Source organism: Sinocyclocheilus grahami, unplaced genomic scaffold (genome assembly GCF_001515645.1).
Source record: "Sinocyclocheilus grahami isolate Dianchi unplaced genomic scaffold, SAMN03320097.WGS_v1.1 scaffold1306.1, whole genome shotgun sequence".
Taxonomy (NCBI): Eukaryota; Metazoa; Chordata; class Actinopteri; order Cypriniformes; family Cyprinidae; genus Sinocyclocheilus; species Sinocyclocheilus grahami.
The window spans coordinates 14,007-32,144 of NW_015506485.1; the positions used below are offsets into that span (position 1 = coordinate 14,007).

General features: G+C 36.3%; 1 protein-coding gene across 3 annotated transcripts in view; it reads left to right on the plus strand.

The window, feature by feature from the left end:
• LOC107569048 (glycogen synthase kinase-3 beta-like) overlaps nt 1-18,062 on the plus strand; it is a 26,653-nt gene extending 8,591 nt beyond the window's left edge. For all 3 annotated transcript variants that reach the window (XM_016255050.1, XM_016255052.1, XM_016255051.1), the window contains 8 exons: nt 10,286-10,396; nt 10,742-10,872; nt 12,111-12,217; nt 13,135-13,232; nt 14,130-14,225; nt 14,440-14,626; nt 17,590-17,685; nt 17,770-18,062. In XM_016255050.1, coding sequence (XP_016110536.1) covers nt 10,286-10,396; nt 10,742-10,872; nt 12,111-12,217; nt 13,135-13,232; nt 14,130-14,225; nt 14,440-14,626; nt 17,590-17,685; nt 17,770-17,837 — 894 coding nt within the window. In that variant the 3' untranslated portion in view covers nt 17,838-18,062. The remainder of the gene's footprint in view (nt 1-10,285; nt 10,397-10,741; nt 10,873-12,110; nt 12,218-13,134; nt 13,233-14,129; nt 14,226-14,439; nt 14,627-17,589; nt 17,686-17,769) is intronic.
• Nucleotides 18,063-18,138: the final 76 nt, after the last annotated feature.

The window sequence follows — 18,138 nt, forward strand, 5'->3', positions numbered from 1 at the left end:
TGCACATTTGGGTGGCATTATGCAAATATTTCCACATCGTGACATAGAGATGTGGGGGCGTGTTTGAATGAGATGTTTTAGGCAAAGATCAGCCTTCTCTTTTAGATAGAATAAATCCTTTTGTGGGAGACTTTGAGCTTTGTAACTCTGCAGATCTTGTACATGCACAAATAACTACATAACACACTAAAGAAAAGGAAAAATAGAAAAAGCATCATATGACCCCTTTAAAAATGTGCATGTAATGCCTTTTTTCCTGATTGTTTTGCGATCACATCTTTTGTTATGTTCACGTATTAAACTGAGACGATGCGCATCAAAGTTTTAGTGGAAAAAAGAGTTTCAAACAGTCCTCATTTCTGCCGCACAGCAGCATTGTTGCACACCTGCTAAACGCAGCTCAGTTTAACTTTCAAATTTTTAAACATCTTAAACTCAAGGTACATTTACTTGAAAGTCATTTGTTTTTTTTTCAGAAATTGAGCAACATTTATTTAGTTTATGGTTAAAACAATAACAATAATCTGTTAAGAGGTATGAATGAAAACTTGTTTTCCCATTGAATTAGGATTTTTTTAGCCCATTGGCCGATATTTGTTCTTGTTTTAATCATAAACTCAGTTTTGATAACTTTCTCATAAAACAAGACTTCTTATTTTATGTAATTTTGCTTCTGAAGTAAATGTATCTTGCTTAAAGAATCTTTAGGCATTTGCACTGGAAAACAAGACAAAAATACAGATGATAAACATTGTTTTTTTTGCAGTGTGATCAGAAGGTACAGTAAAAATTTCAAAATTCTAGTAGTTGGGAGCATTTGTTCCATTTTCCTTAAAAAGGTCTTAAAAGTCTTAAATTTACCTTCATAAAACCTGCAGAAACTCTGAATAAATAAATAAGTAATCAATCAATCCTAATAGTGCTGTAGCTTTTTACTTCATGCATATATTTAGTAGGGCTGTGTATCACCAGCAAAGTCACGATACAATACGTATCCTGATACAGGACTGCACTGAATTTCACCACAGCAGAATTTAGCAAAACAGTTGTTTATTAAACAATGCATACTATAGGGCCATTGCTAACTATTGGCAGAGCAGGCAGTTGACCTCTGCATTATGAAGGACCTCCATAACTGTACCACAGTACAATATAGGTAATGACATATGTTTACATTGGGCACTCCCCACCAGCTACAATATTCTGATTGTTTGCATCTTGTTTTTAAGCCCATAAATAATAATATACTCATTCTAATAAATGTATATTTTAATGTACTCATACTAATATATTAAAAAATCATCTTAACATTGCTGGTAGGTTATCATTGCACAAATTAAAACACACACAAAAAAAAAAAAAATTAGAAGAGTTCTAATTCTTGTAGTCTTGTAGCTCATGCACACATGTTTAGTCACTCAAACAGATCACGTTGCGCGCACACACACATTCAGCAACAAACTTTTTAGCGCTGCCCCGCAGTTTTATAGCTTAATCGCTCAAGAGCTACATTATCTTACCTCAACAAGGAGCTGGTAACATTGTATCTAAAGTAATTAAAGCCACAGCTTCACTGTTAATGGAGAAACGCGGCAAAACGGTGTTAATTCAAACAAACAGCCTCTCTTTCTCTCTCTCTCGTAAGTGAACACTTGATGAATTACACTTTTCTGAGAATATTGAAGTGGAGATCGCTAAACTGCAAGTTTACCGGTGTTTTCAGAAAGCAAGCGGGTTTATCCACAGTGAAGAGAGAGCTTGGTTGCCAGGTTGACAAAGATAAGTAACACACTTAGCAGATATTTCCGTATTGCGCAAGTGGGAAGCTCTGTGTTGAGGATTTAGTCTCTTTATATCAGGCAACCCGGTTGTATTCCTCTGCGGCCAGATTAAACCTTGTTGTAGCCTATCTGTGACCCTGGACCACAAAACCAGTCATAAGGGTAAATTCTTTAAGATTGAGATTTATACACCATCTCAAAGCTGAATACATTGAATAAATAAGCTTTCCATTGATGTATGGTTTGTTAGGATAGGACAATATTTGGCCGAGATACAGCTATTCGAAAATCTGGAATCTGAGGGTGCAAAAAAATCTAAATATTGAGAAAATTGCCTTTAAAGTTGTCTAAATGAAGTTCTTAGCAATGCATATTACCAATAAAAAATAAAGTTTTGATATATTTATGGTAGGAAATTTACTTTAATCTTTATGGAACATGATCTTTACTTAATGTCCTAATGATTTTTGGCATAAAAGAAAAATCAATAATTTTGACCCAAACAATGTATTTTTGGCTATTGCTACAAATATACCCCAGCACTTAAGACTGGTTTTGTGGTCCAGGGTCACATGTATTATGCTCTATTCATTATTTTTTAGAAACCTCACACTTTTCTACTCCATTTTAAATGGTGTTCTTGTATTCAAATTAAGCGCGGTCCACTGCTACACACGTGCCACAATATCGATACAGGGCCAGCTGTATCTATAATCGTATCGTCAAATCTCTGTGACGATACATCATCGTATCGATGTATCGAACACAACACTAATATTTAGTGATTTTTATACTATACTATAATATTTTTGTATATATTTATAAACATATAAATTGAACTCCATCTAATGGTGCGGTACACATTAGGGCTGCAACAACTAATCGGTAAAATCGATTAAAATCAATTATGAAAATCATCGACAACGATTCTCATTATCGATTAGTTGGGTCTGCCCACTGTGCACGTCCAACTTCAGCCGGTCGTGTCAAATTACAAAACTGATTTTCTGAAGTCGAAACGCGGTCGTTAAAAAACCCAACTCCGGCGTGAGTCCTGCTCACTCAGTAGAGGATTCCGCTTGGTCTTAACGCCTCCCTGGAACGGCTACACTCTTAAAAATAAAGGTGCTTCACGATGCCATAGAAGAACCTTTTTGTCTAAATGGTTCCATAAAGAACCTTTAACATCTGAAGAACCTTTCTGTTTCACAAAAGGTTCTTTGTGGCGAAAGAAGGTTCTTCAGATTATAAAAAGGTAAGAAAGAGATGGTTCTTTAAAGAACCTTTGACTGAATGGTTCTTTGTGGAACCAAAAATGGTTCTTCAAGCGATGCCATAGAAGAAGCACCTTTATTTTTAAGAGTGTATGTTCACAAATCAAACACTTGTCAAAAAAGAATGATTAATTCTCAATTTAGAGTTTGTTATTCATATGGTCTAGGTGTTCATATGGCATATGCCTTAAATATGGGACAAACTGCGTTTCGTAAAGCTTTCATATGGAACGCTTCTTTGATGCCTTAAATACGGGACGATTCCGTATTATACGGAACGGTTGGCAACCCTATGCGTGTGCATCCTCAGTGCAAAAACTTTTAGTTTAACTTTTTAGTTTTCATGCGAGCATTTCCATTTTTGCATAAAGGTCCGTCCTGACAGTCTGTGTTAAGTTTTAATCTTTACTGAATGAGTGCCGGCGCGTGCACGCGTGTCAGACAGACGGAAAACAGAGACAATTAATAATCAGCGCAAAAACATTACTTTATTTTTAAGAGTGTATGTTCACAAATCAAACACTTGTCAAAAAAGAATGATTAATTCTCAATTTAGAGTTTGTTATTCATATGGTCTAGGTGTTCATATGGCATATGCCTTAAATATGGGACAAACTGCGTTTCGTAAAGCTTTCATATGGAACGCTTCTTTGATGCCTTAAATACAGGACGATTCCGTATTATACGGAACGGTTGGCAACCCTATGCGTGTGCATCCTCAGTGCAAAAACTTTTAGTTTAACTTTTTAGTTTTCATGCGAGCATTTCCATTTTTGCATAAAGGTCCGTCCTGACAGTCTGTGTTAAGTTTTAATCTTTACTGAATGAGTGCCGGCGCGTGCACGCGTGTCAGACAGACGGAAAACAGAGACAATTAATAATCAGCGCAAAAACATTAATTGTGCTGAAATATCTGTTGTTGAAAGTTAAATTAAGGATTAAAGGACAACATGCATTGCTAGTATTTTATGAGAGTAGGAACTGTAAGGGGATAACAGCGTGTAATTGAATATAAATATCAGATGCTTCATAACCGCCTTTAACAGGGTAAAGAAATGACAGTAAGACGAGACTGTGGTCAAAGTGAACGTGTGCTCCTGTTGAACATTACTCTTACCTATTGGTTGCCTATTTTATTCGTCTTTATCATCTTTATTATTATTTTAATTTTTAATGCAGAGATTTAAAATATATTCACTATATACAATGCTTAACAAATTTATTAAAACAAATTTATGTAAGGTTTTTAACAAATTATGGGTTGTGCCACTGCTGCTCTAAACTAACAGTATTGGTGATTACCAAAATATTTTTTTAGCTTTCTGTATTGGTTAGTCCTCCAATATGCGTAAGTTCTTTAGTAACAGTAGTAGGCTATTTCTAATGCTATAATTGCTGTTATCTATGAAAGAAAGGCAGAGAGCTTCATAGTGTTTTTTTCCAGATACAATTACAGTCAAAAAGTACATAAACAATGCCAGCAAGAATGCAAGCTGTTACAAAGAGCATAGGAGGCCATTTTTGTTATGTGAATAAATACTATTTAGTTGTTTAAGTTTATGTGCCCAATAAATGACTATAACATTGTTTGATTTAAACACTTTTTCTAAAATTCCTAAAATGTGTTTTCTCTTTATTATGGCAGGTGGTCTAATAAATTGTTAAGCACTGACTTTATGTTTTCATAGCATTCAGTTGGCACGTTTGTTTGAAGGATATTGGGCAGAATGTGGAATAGTGTGTTTTTTTGTCAGTAAAATAAAAAAAGATATCCGATTAATCGGGAAAAAATAATCGACCAACTAATCGATTATCAAAATAATCGTTAGTTGCAGCCCTATTACATATACACAAAACGTTGTCATTCTTCTTCAAATCATTATATAAATAGATCTATAAATAATAAGCACATGCATACAGTACATACACTAGGAGACATCTGCTATCCAAACAGGGTGGTATTTTTGTTGTGATTTACAGCTCAGGCTGCTCATGCCCTCCAACGTTGACCTGTGGATGGGATTTCTGGTAATCCTGCGATAGCCCTGGGGGCAAAACCTGTCACAGCAGTGGCCAGTGACAGCTCAGTAGGAATCGTTTGATTGATGGGAAGCTAAACTGTTAGGCCAGCCCTATTTTTACTGTATGACAAGCTCTAGCTCCTGTGCAGCCAGCCAAAGGAACATTGTGTGCGTGTAGAGAGTTCACCGAGTTCAGGTCTATGGGAGTTCAGACTTCTCTTTTAATGAATAATCTGTAAACATATCACACAAATACGATCGGAGTCTTGTCAGGATCCTATAACGAGAATGCTATATACATGAGAGTAGATTTTTACAGAGTAAAGTTTTAACTTCACAAGCTGCAGACATCCAAAATCAACCATTTCTTTCTTTTTGAGAAAGAAGGACAAGGTACCACAATGTAACCCAACACTAACCATGTTCATATATGCATAGTTCATGTCAGAGGCAGTTCACTTCAGCCAGGTGGGCCGCGTTCATATATAAATATAGATTGCAGCTCATGCTTTGGCTGTGGTTTGGAAAATGATTGGTTGTGAAACTTGAGAATTTTTCTGAGCAAATAGGGTCTGTTTCATTCACATGCTCCTTTGTTTCCCTTCACGTTTTGGATTGAGTGAATTCAATTGAAGTGTCACATCAGTCAGAAAAGCAATCAAGGACCTTTCCATGACTAAAGCAGTGTTTAATAGAGTTTTTTTTTCTCTGTGCTGACTTGGGCCAGAAGTTAGGATTTTCCATATTACTTCCTCGAAAATATAATAAATACATATTTTTAATAACATAAGTTTATATGTGTATATCTCTATAAATACATGTCCTTTGGCTAAGATTTTTAATGTTCTTGAAAGAAGTCTCTTAGGTTCACCAAGACCGAATTTATTTGGTACAATAAAAAAAGTAATATTGTGAAATATCATTACAATTTTAAATGAACTATGTTCTACTTTTAGTATTTTTTCATGTGATTTATTCCTGTGATGCAATGCTGTGTCACATGATCCAACAGAAATCATTCTAATATGCTGCTTAATATTTTCTGCATTTTAATGCATAGAAAGTTCAAAAGAACAACATTTATTTGAAATATATTTCATTTAACAGATGCTTTTATCCAAATCAAACCAACCAAGAGCAACAATATGTAAGTCCCGGTTAGTCTAATGCAGTACACATTTTTTTGTATATATGTATATGATAAATAAAAAAGAAAACAAGTAGATAAATTCAAAATAGAATAGAGAGTGCTAGTTTTAGAGGGTCAAGGTTTTCTATAAATAAAAATAAAAGTAGATAGAATAGAATAGAATAGAGAGTGCTAGTGTTAGAGGGTCAAGGTTGTATATATATATATATATATATAATAAATAAGAGGAGACAAGTAGATAGAATATGATATTGTTAATTTGTTTTGTAAATCTTTTGTAACATTACAATGTCTCTTTGATCAATTTAATGCGTCCTTGCTGAATAAAGTATTTGCTTAAAAAAATTTACCCCAACCTTTAAAATCGCTGTGTGTATGTGTATTTTTCATTAAGCGCTAAGATTTCTTAACCAAATATAGATGAATAAATAAATAAACAAACCCTTTTTTTGGTTGGAAAATTATGGAATAAAGTTTGAAACATTTATACATTTTTAGCCCATTCAAACAGGTGCTTCCAAGACGATCAGAAGTCATTCTTGCAATTCGATAAATCTTAATCGGTGTTAGCCAGATCAATCATGTTACCATGGCAACATTTAAATCAACCTATTTTAACCACAGTAATCAATATATCACACAAATTCAATGTGTTTGTTTAACAGGCATGTTGTTTTACCAATGCTGAACCCGAACCCAGGCCATCCTAATGGTAGAGCCACATAAAGACTGGTTTATCCCTCCATAAACCAGTTCAGTTCACTAAATGTCAGCCATCTAACCTAAAGACACACAGTGATGCACATACGAGAGGCTGCAGGGTGTACGGTTACTTTCGAGTTATTCTTACACACATCGGCAGGGCTTCTCTTTTGTAACAAAGACAGAAAGGAAGACGTAAATAAAGAGATCATGTGTGAGGGGTGCTTTGAGAGGCATAAAAGAAAAGAAACAGAAAGTAGGATGCTGTCAGTGATTGGCCAGTCGCAATGGATTGAAGGGATACTATGGCCTGAAACATACTTTACACCGGTGTATTAATTCACGACACACATATTGCCTTGAAACACTGAAGTCCTGGTCATATGGTCTTTCATTTCAACAACAAAAGATACACAGCTGTTCAAAAATTTGGGATCAGTACATGTTTTTTTAATTAATTTCCAGCAAAGATGCAACTTTATATCACAGTTTCCACAAAAAATATTAAGCAGCACTGTTTTCAACATTAATAATAAGAAGAAATGTTCCTTGATCAGCAATATCAGCATATTAGAATGATTTCTGAAGAATCATGTGACACTGAAGACTGGAGTAATGATGCTGAAAATTCAGCTTTACCATCACAGGAATAAATTACATTTGAACATGTATTCAAATAGAAAACAGTTATTTTAAACTGTAATAATATTTAACAATTTTTCTGTTATATTTGATCAAATAAATGCAGCCTTGTTGAGCATTAGACGCTTCTTTCAAAAATATATATTAAAAATATTTTTTACTGACCCAACTCTTTTGAATGGCAGTGTATGCATCACATCCCTCCTTTTTTTAAAAACTGATTGGCCTGTTTATTTCACTCGCTGCATGATTATATGGTTCATTTTGTTAAGACACTACTTTACAAGTATAAGTATATCTGCAATTTGAAGAAAAGTCTAATGCTAATGTAATGAGATAGCACCACAGTAAGGCAGAAACATGTTAACCTGATGATTTAGCTTGAGTATATTTAGAGTATATTTATGGCCGGTGAAGCGGGTGTCTCTGGCCGTCTCATTGACGGGCAGTGAGAGCAGGGTTGTCCTCACCGGTTTAACCCTCCATTCCAGCACAGTGACATAGTGTCTGACCACTGCGACTCCGTCCCGACGGCTCCCCTGGTGTCACAGAAACAGGATCAGTTCAGTTATGTAACCCTGTCCAGACAGAACTCTCACCCGTTTACTCACGCTTGGCAGTGGGGTGGTTGAATCAAAGTTCATGGATATTAGCTATCATGTCACCTTATAGTCAAGAACAGAAATGCAATCTAGACTCAGTAGTATGCAACTGTCTGCGAGTTACATTTGCTCAAATGTGCACAGCTAATGTATCCCACAATGCAATGCGGTTGTCCTTCCAAGACCTTCCAAGCTCTAACTATTTCTTGACCCAATATTTGTTTGGACTGCTAAAATATAAGACATTTTTACACAGACATGGATTAAAAATCAGAAAAAGAGCAACATATCTGTTTCTGATATCCTAACTTTTAAACATCAATAATTAAAAAATATACAAATGATATGCAAATAAAGAAAACTCATCGTTTCACTGTTTGTATCACTCCTCTTGCAATATTTCTCACAGCGATCGTCATGGTGGATATTTTTTTAAATAGCCTAAATAGTACAAAAATAAATAAATAATTATAAAAATGAATTATTGTATGCATACTTCAGCTATTTATTTTCATGCTGCATCATGAGGTCACGTGGCAACAGCATATAACATACTACCATTTAAAATGTTTATCCTTGTATATTTTGCACTATTTCACAAACCTATTAAAATATAGTAGGCAGTGGTACATCAATGACATTATGGCTCTCTCTCAAAATGTGTAAAACTTTGGTCTTCTCTCATTACCAGTGTAAAAGCACCAGCTTGGAGACTTGATACTATAGTATTAGTCATTCAGCAGCCTCTTTTATCTAAGGATTTGTATGTGTGCGCGAACAGCCAATCTCAGCACAACTCAGAAACCACTCGGCCAATCGCAGGACAATCACAGAGCCGATGTCACAGTTGCGAGGCAGGAGTTGGCTCAGTGCCTTTGGCAGGTTAATTTAGATACATTAAGAAGTTGATGTCTCTGGGGGGCAACAGAGAGACAGAGAGAGAGAGAGAGAGAGAGAGAGAGAGAGAGAGAGAAATAATGACTGTTCAAAGAATCTATGTGTGACTTGTGTGTTGAGTCTCAGACCCCCGTTTCCTTTGGAAAGACCACCACTGACATGTTCTGGTTATCCACATGTTCCAGCGAATATGGGAATGAAATAAACAGTCTGGTTTAGGGGTGGGGGAGACAGTATGACCAAAATCCAAAAACAGTAGTAATATTACACTTCCGTTCAAAAGTCTGTGGTCTGTAAGATGTTTTAATGTTTTTGATAGAAGGCACATATGTTCACCATGCCTGCATTTATTTGATCAAAAATACAGTAAAAACAGTTGTAATGTGTGATATTATTATGATTTAAAATAACTTTCTATCTGAATATATTTTAATTAATTCCTGTGATGCAAAGCTGAATTTTCAGCCTCATTACTCCAGTCTTCAGTGTCACATGATCCTTCAGAAATCACCAAAAAAAGCAGTTGTGCTTGTGGAAACCATGTTAAATTTTGTTCAGGATTATTTGATGAATAGAAAGTTCAAAGGAACATCGCTGATTGAAATGCTGTCCAATATAAAAGTCTTTGCTGTCACTTTTGACCAATTTAATATGCCATGGCAGAATGAAAGTAATATTTCTTTCAAAGAAACAAATGACTGACCCCAAACTTTTGAGCAATAGTGTATATCTCTGTAATGGTATGTTATATTTAAAATTAAACTAAAAATGACATATATTATGTAACCACATAATAATGCTAATTTATTTTTGAATAATCTAGTCATTCTGTTGTATATAAAGCAAATAAAAACACACACCTATGTCATGCTTTTCTGACCAAAAATGATAATTATGTCATTATTTACTCACCCTCATGTTATTCATCTCAAAAGAAGATGGGAACCTAAATCAGTTTTTGTTCCCATTGACTTCCATTCTGTTTTTTGTCGATACACTGGAAGTCAGTGGGAACCAGAAGCTGTTTGGTTATCAACATTCTTCAAAATATCTTTAGTGTTCTGCAGATTAGAGAAAGTCGTACAGGTTTGGACCGACATGAGAGTGAATAAATGACAGAATTTTCATTTTTGGGTGAACTATCCCTTAAAGATGTTTTCTAGATATCAACCTGCTTCCTTTCGTCCCTCACCTGTCTTCTTCTTCACACCCACAGAAGGATGAGGTGTATCTGAATTTGGTGATGGACTACGTGCCTGAAAACGTGTACCGGGTGGCCAGACACTACATCAGAGCCAAGCAGAATCTGCCCATGGTCTATGTGAAGGTAGCATCTGTCAATCTGACATTATTCACTATTCTGAAAACATGGGATTTTTCCATGCAGGTGTAAGTCTGTTTGTTGCTGGACCAGCTCATGAACCAAAGCTGCACAGCTTACTTAGTGAAACCAGTCAACTAGTAACATGGATTGTGTGGTGTAACTTGGTGAATCATGGTGGTCTTGCTAGTTTAGATATACTGGCTGGATGTATGAGCATGATTATTTTCTTGTTTTCATGAGTGTTTGTGCCATGACTTTGTTCCGTTCTGACCTTTACGGTGGAATATTTTGTAGATCTCAGCTGGCAAATCCTGCTGTATTAAAGTCACTATTTATGTGTGTTTTCAGCTATACATGTACCAGCTGTTCCGCAGCTTGGCGTACATCCACTCGTATGGGATCTGCCATCGAGACATCAAGCCGCAGAACCTCCTGCTCGACCCAGAGACAGCTGTACTCAAACTCTGTGACTTTGGAAGGTGAGACAGGGAAATTGGGTGCTATCTTGCATTTAACATCTGCTGGAAAGTTAACAGCACTTGTTCATTTCAAGTTCTTGAGTAAAACAATGTTGAAACATTGCCAGAAGTTCTGTATTGATGCTCATAAGCTATAAAACCTTTTGTTGATTGACGTAAAGAAAATTGTGCATACACTACCATTCAAAAGTGTGGGGTCAGTAAAAAAAAAAAACATTTTTGAAGAGAAATTAATACTTTTATTCCCCAAGGAGACATTAAATTGATCAAAAGTCACAGAAAAGACCTAGTTAGAGAAGATTAGAGAAGGTTCTGTATCACAGTTTTCACAAAATATGAAGCAGCACAACTGTTTTCTACATTGATAACAATAAGAAATGTTTCTTGAGCACAAATCAGCATATTAGTATGATTTCTGAAGGATCATGTGACACTGAAGACTGGAGTAATGATGCTGAAAATTCAGCTTTGCATCACAGGAATGAATTAGATTTAAAAATATATTCAAATTCAAAACAATTATTTTAAATTGGAAAAAATATTTCACAATATTGCTGATTTATTTAATTGTTGATCGAATAAATGCAGCCATGGTGAGCATAAGAGACTTTTTAAAAAACATTAAAAAGTCTTATCAACCCCAAACTTTAAAAATGCTGTGCACGTTTGTGTTTCTTTACAAATTGATCATTTGGAGTGAATAGTGAAAGAATAGCATGCAACAAGTGTCTTATCATATACAACATGTGAACATAAAAGCATCTCAGGATGCACTTCATGAAGTTGGTTGAGGGAATGAGGACTTTGTGCTGCTGGCATGTGAATAGCAGCAATATAAAAACACAGAAAGACGTTGCTTGTGTGATGTGGTACCTTTACTGGAAAACTTCATCTGGCAATTTTACAGAAACTGAACGAGTCTCATGTGTGAAAGTGACTATTTCATGGATCAAATCCCATCATCAGACCCATTTGGCTTTCACATTTAGCATTCTGATCTAAATCTATGACTGACTTTCTTTGATTAAACTGCTTTAAACTTCTTGATGTTTTTTTTAAAGTTTTGTTTGGATGCAGTTAGTGTTTGGCTGTTTGGCGATAATGATCATGATTATTGTTCTTGTGATGATAATGTGTCCTATTATGATGGCTGTTTTGATGTGTTGGTGTAATTTCTGGTTATGTCTAATTCTCTCTGTCTGTGTCGCGTTTGGTCTGTTTCTTTCTGTCTCCTGCAGTGCTAAGCAGCTGGTGCGTGGTGAGCCTAATGTTTCCTACATCTGCTCGCGCTACTACAGAGCCCCTGAGCTCATTTTCGGAGCCACGGACTACACTTCCAGCATAGGTAATCTAATGCTCTTTTTATTCTAAAACGTTTTAAACTCCACCACCAGCATTGGCGTACTAATGCTAACTCTTTTTTTTTTTTATCAAAAAGATTCAGTATCATACAAAATCCTGTCCTGTTATAGTTTGCAGTCATAATATAAACAGGACTTAATTCAGATAATATTGTACAATAGATTCATTTGAGCTTGAGTGTTACACTTAGTAAATCATTGTGTTTGTGCTGTGGGGTCAAAAATATATATTTGGGATTGTTTATGGGTTTTTGAAAGTCAATTATTTTCACCAAGGTTGCATTTATTTGATCAGAAATAAAGTAAAATAGTAATAATGTAAAGTATTCTTGCCATTTAAAGTAACTGTTACTATTTGAATATGTTTTCAAATGTAATTTATTCCTGTGGTTGCAAAGCTGAATTTTCAGAAGCCATTAATCCAGTCTTTCAGTCTCTAGAAACTGAGATGCATTTTTCTTCAGGATTCTTTAATGAATAGAAAGTTCAAAAGAACAGCATTTATTTCAAATAGAAATCTTTGTAACATTATAAATGTCTTTACTGTCACTTTTGATCAATGTAATGTGTTCTTGCTGAATAAGAGTATTAATTTCTTTAAAACAAAATAAATAAATTTGACCATTTACTGTTTCAGACATATTAAATGATACATGATTTAAAAAGAATTAATTTACACATTTTCACGGTTAAAACTACATGCATCAACAATCCATATTGCAGCAATTTCGAAATGCTTGAGTGAATCACAACTCTAACAAAGCTGTTGTGTAATGCTAAAAGAACTTAAAAGCAACACTGAGACATGCTAATGAAATGTGATTGAATACATTTGTGCTGCTAATCTTTGTAAGAAGAGTGAGTGCTGTAATATTCAGTGTTTACCTTTGTTTTCATACAGACATTTGGTCGGCGGGATGTGTGCTGGCCGAGCTGCTGCTTGGACAGCCGATTTTTCCTGGTGACAGTGGCGTCGATCAGCTCGTTGAAATCATCAAGGTATGGAAGTATGAGAGTTTCATAAATAATAAAAAAAATTTGGATTGCTTCAACTTTTCTTTTTGGTGAAGTGTCTCATTACGCACTTTTCTAGTATTAATATTAATGTAGCGTCTGGACCACTCCAACACACAATATATATTTTGTTAGCTAGATTTCACAAATACTTTGTAACACCCCAGGACGCCGAACAAGACCCTGGTTTCATGGTAACCCGATACATTTACAACCTTGTGGAATGCGAGCCGCTGAGTTAAACTTTAACCCTTTCCTATACCAACTGTTTGTGTGTGTGTGTGTGTGTATGTGTATGTTAGAATGGCTTAATGTGTTTATGTTGTATGTTAGACTAGTTTAAGTGTTTGTGTAGTTAATAAAACCTTACTTGTATCACACTTGACGTGTTCATTGTTTACTCATAACCGGAGTCAATAATCATGCAGATTTACGTTACAAGCTTATAGAATTGTACAGTAAGAAAGTTATTTCCCTTAACCAGGAAATTAACGTTCTTAGAATTGACAAGACAGTTGACCCTGAGTGGTCAGCTAAATATCTACAGTGGATCTAAAATATGAATAGTTAATTATAACTAGTTATGGTTAATTATTCATATTTCCCCATGAGCTGATTCGCTACATTAATAAAAGTCGTTCTAGTTGTAACGAACCAATGGACGATAACATTTATTCTGAGCATGCACTTCAGCAGTTGCAGTGCGCTTTAAAGTAGGAAGGTTTTTGAAATGCTGTCAATCTTTTTATATTTCATCAGCTGAAAAAAATCACTCTGAAAGTGATTCCAACTACATTGTTCCTCTGTATATAGTTGTTATTGTGGTGGTGTGTGGACTATATATTTTAATAGCAACAGAATAAGATAACTTGTTTCCTCCAGGTGCTGGGAACTCCTACACGAGAGCAGATCCGGGAGATGAACCCAAATTACACTGAATTCAAGTTTCCACAGATAAAGGCACACCCGTGGACTAAGGTTAGCATGAGCGTTACCATGTGTTTCAAGTTTTTTTATCACTTTAATTCTAGACTGTGATTCTGGTCTTTACAACCGTCTTATTTTACGTCTGAGTTTTCTATGAACACTATGTATTTCCAAAAAAAGCATTTTGTGCAATCAAAAGTTTCAATTATTGTACAAAAGTTTGTATAAAGCATTCAAAAGTCCTGCGTTGTTGTCCATATGTTAGGTTTTCCGGCCCCGGACCCCTCCGGAGGCGATAGCTCTGTGTTCCCGATTGTTGGAGTACACGCCTACGTCCCGATTCACTCCTCTGGAGGCCTGCGCTCACACTTTCTTCGACGAGCTCCGTGAGCCCAACCTCAAGCTCCCGAATGGAAGAGAGCGGCCTGTGCTGTTTAATTTCACTACACAGGGTATGCCGCACACAAATGATGACGATTGATTTAATCTTTTTGATGTATTGTAACAAGTATTAACTGATTTTAATAGCAAATGTACACCAACATTCAAATACTTGGGGTTCGGTAATAGTTTTAAAACGTTTTTGAAAGTCTCTTAGGCTCACCAAGTCTGCGTTTAAATGATCAAAATGAAATATTATTACAATTTAAAATAACTGTTTTCTATTTGAATACATTTTAACATGTAATTTATTCCTGTGAAGCAAAGCTGAATTTTGAGCATCATTACTCCAGTCTTCAGTGTCACATGATCCTTCAGAAATCATTCTAATATGTGACCCTGGAGCGCAAAACCAGTCATAAGTACCATGGTTATATCTGAATGGGTCAAAATTATCTATTAGGATATTAAGTAAAGATGTTCCATGAAGATATTTTATAAATTTCCTAGCGTAAATATATCAAAATGTAATTTTTAGGGCTGGCTAAGTTAACGCGTTATTATCACGTTAACGCATTAATTGATTAAAAAAAGTGACATGTGGCCAAGTATGGTTACCCATACTAGGAATTAGTGCTCTGCATTTATCCCATCCTAAGTGCACACACACAGCAGTGAGCACACACCCGGAGCAGTGGGCAGCCATTTATGCTGCGGCGCCCGGGGAGCAGTTGGGTTTGGTGCCTTGCTCAAGGCCACCTCAGTCGTGGTACATTAACTCCCCCCACTGGTACAAGACTCGAACCCGCAACCTTTGGGTTACGAGTCCGACTCTCTAACCATTAGGCCACGACTTCCCACAACTAGTCGTGCATTAAAGTCCTTTGCTCACTGGCTCTGAATACACACACAGACAAACCATGGGTCACAGGAGGGGCGGGATGTTGATCAGTACTGGCTTGAGGAGGGTGTCATCACTTTGGGTTACGAGTCCGACTCTCTAACCATTAGGCCACGACTTCCCACAACTAGTCGTGCATTAAAGTCCTTTGCTCACTGGCTCTGAATACACACACAGACAAACCATGGGTCACAGGAGGGGTGGGATGTTGATCAGCGCAGGCTTGAGATGGGTGTCATCACATGTCTCAACCAATGAGAGCATTTGGGGTGGGGCTAAGACTGACGCAGGCTTGAGATGGGTGTCATCACACGTCTCAACCAATGAGAGCATTTGGGGTGGGCCTAAGACTGACGCAGGCTTGAGATGGGTGTCATCACACGTCTCAACCAATGAGAGCATTTGGGGTGGACCTAAGACTGACGCAGCGCTCACATGAAGTGCTCACGACTTCATAAGTGGGAAATAGGAAGTTTCTGACGATAGCATGTGAAGACAGCAGAGAAGTGCAGCAGAGAATCGTTTTGCGATCACACTAGTCAAATGAACCGGGCTTTGGGGGTCTAACGTGCTCGTGCACGGTTAAGATTGCCTAGTGTGAGTACACCCTTATTCTCTCGCATCACCACACACATGAGTCTCTAACCGCCCACACCCGCACTCGCCCATCAAGTGATGTCCAGCGCCGCACTCTGTTGCGTTGGGTTCCACGATAGTGCAGGTCTCTACACGAAAGGTTCCGGAATGTTATGATCGAGGCACTGGACTCTGAGCATAACTTGTTTTGCTATAACAAACTATAAAATATTTTCTATAAAAACGTTAATGCCCTGGCAGTGGCAAATAGCATTTGGTTTAATATTTAATTGAATTACATTAATGTTATAAGTTGAGATTTACAAGAAATATTTGAACTACTACTATGTAAAAGGAATACTGCTGTAAAAAAAAGCACCTTATTTGTTTAAAGTGTTTGCAAACCAAATGTTATTGCACTTTTGTTCATATAGCAGTACTTTTAAATGGAAAAAGTGCACAATACACTACTTTTGAATTCATTATGGAATTTTGACAATAACAATGCGATTAATCACAGAAAATCATGCGATTAATTGCGATTTAAAAAAAATGAATCGTTGCCCAGCACTAGTAATTTTTGATTAGTAATATGCATTGCTAATGACTTAATTTGGACAACTTTAAAGGAGATTTTCTCAATATTTCTATTTTTTTTTGCACCCTCAGATTCCAGACTTTCAAATAGTTATATTTTAGCCAAATATCGTCCTATCCTAACAAACCATATGTCAATGGAAAGCTTATTTATTCAGATTTTTTTCCATAGAATATTCATACTGACAAACCTAGCGACTTTTTTGGATAAACCTTAGCTATGGTTCAGTTGGAAGATTTTGCCAGTGCTGTCCCACGAACGCGAGGTCTGACTTTCCCGGAGAAGTGATGTCCTCATCTAAAACAACCGCATAGCCGCTCTTTAGTGTAGATGCATGTTGATTTTATCAGACGATGCCGCGATTATAAATGAGAGTGACTCCTGGTTAACATGTATTAAAAGGGGTCGTGTTTAGTCACTATGTAGTGTGGTATTTTTTGACAATATTCACTCATCATGACAGTAAAATAGGGCATTCTAAGTCATTATACTGCAGTATTTCCTCTCTCAATCAGTAGAAAATATGGTTAACACCCGGTCATGCATAAAAAAAAAAAATACCGTCATGTACCGTGAAACCGGTATAATTTTGAAAAATTCCATGATATAAATTTTTGGTCATACCGCCCAGCACTAGTCACATATGATGATTTGCTGCTCAAGAAACATTTCTTACTGTTAAAAGCAGTTTTGCTGCTTAATTTTTTTGTTAAAACAAAAATTTTTTTTTTCTTTGATGAATAAAAAGATTAAGAAGAGAATCTATTAGGAATAAAATATTTTGTAACATTATAAATGTTTTTACTATCTGTTTTGATCAGTTTAATACATCTTAATCGAAATTCGAGTTTTCTTTCAAAAACACTGACCCCAAACTTTTTTTTGAATGTTAGTGTAAATGTGTTTTCACTTGCATAATTCTGTCTTTTGCACTAATATCCATTGCATTTAATCATCAGATTTGTCCAGTAACCCCTCGCTGGCTTCCGTACTCATTCCTGCACATGCTCAGAACCAGGCAGAAAACTCTTCCCAGTCTGCCTTGGCTGCAACAGGTCGGTTTTTCACTTTTGGCCTCTCACAAACCCCAAGACTGTCCTCACCACCTCTTTTTTTTTAACCTTCTCTTACTGTTCCAGGTGCCAACAGTGGCGATCGTGGTCCGAACACCAACGCTGCCTCTGCCGCCCCTAATCCTTCAACTTGAACCCCATCCATCCATCAATGGGCCAATTTTACGCTGCTGCTTATTAGCCACGCCCACTCCCCGGGGTTAATGGCGTGGCTAAAACTAACCCAAAAGCTCATGATATGATGGATGCACCAAACCAAACCTTCCCCCAGTCATTGTCTTTGTTTTTATTATTATTTTATTTATTGCTCTAAAGGATGAATTGAGGGCTCAGAAACACCGCCCCAGGATTATCTGTGGTGATGTTTGACAATTCACTCTCTCTTTCTCTATATATACACTCATATAAACCGTTACACATACAAATAAGTTTTCA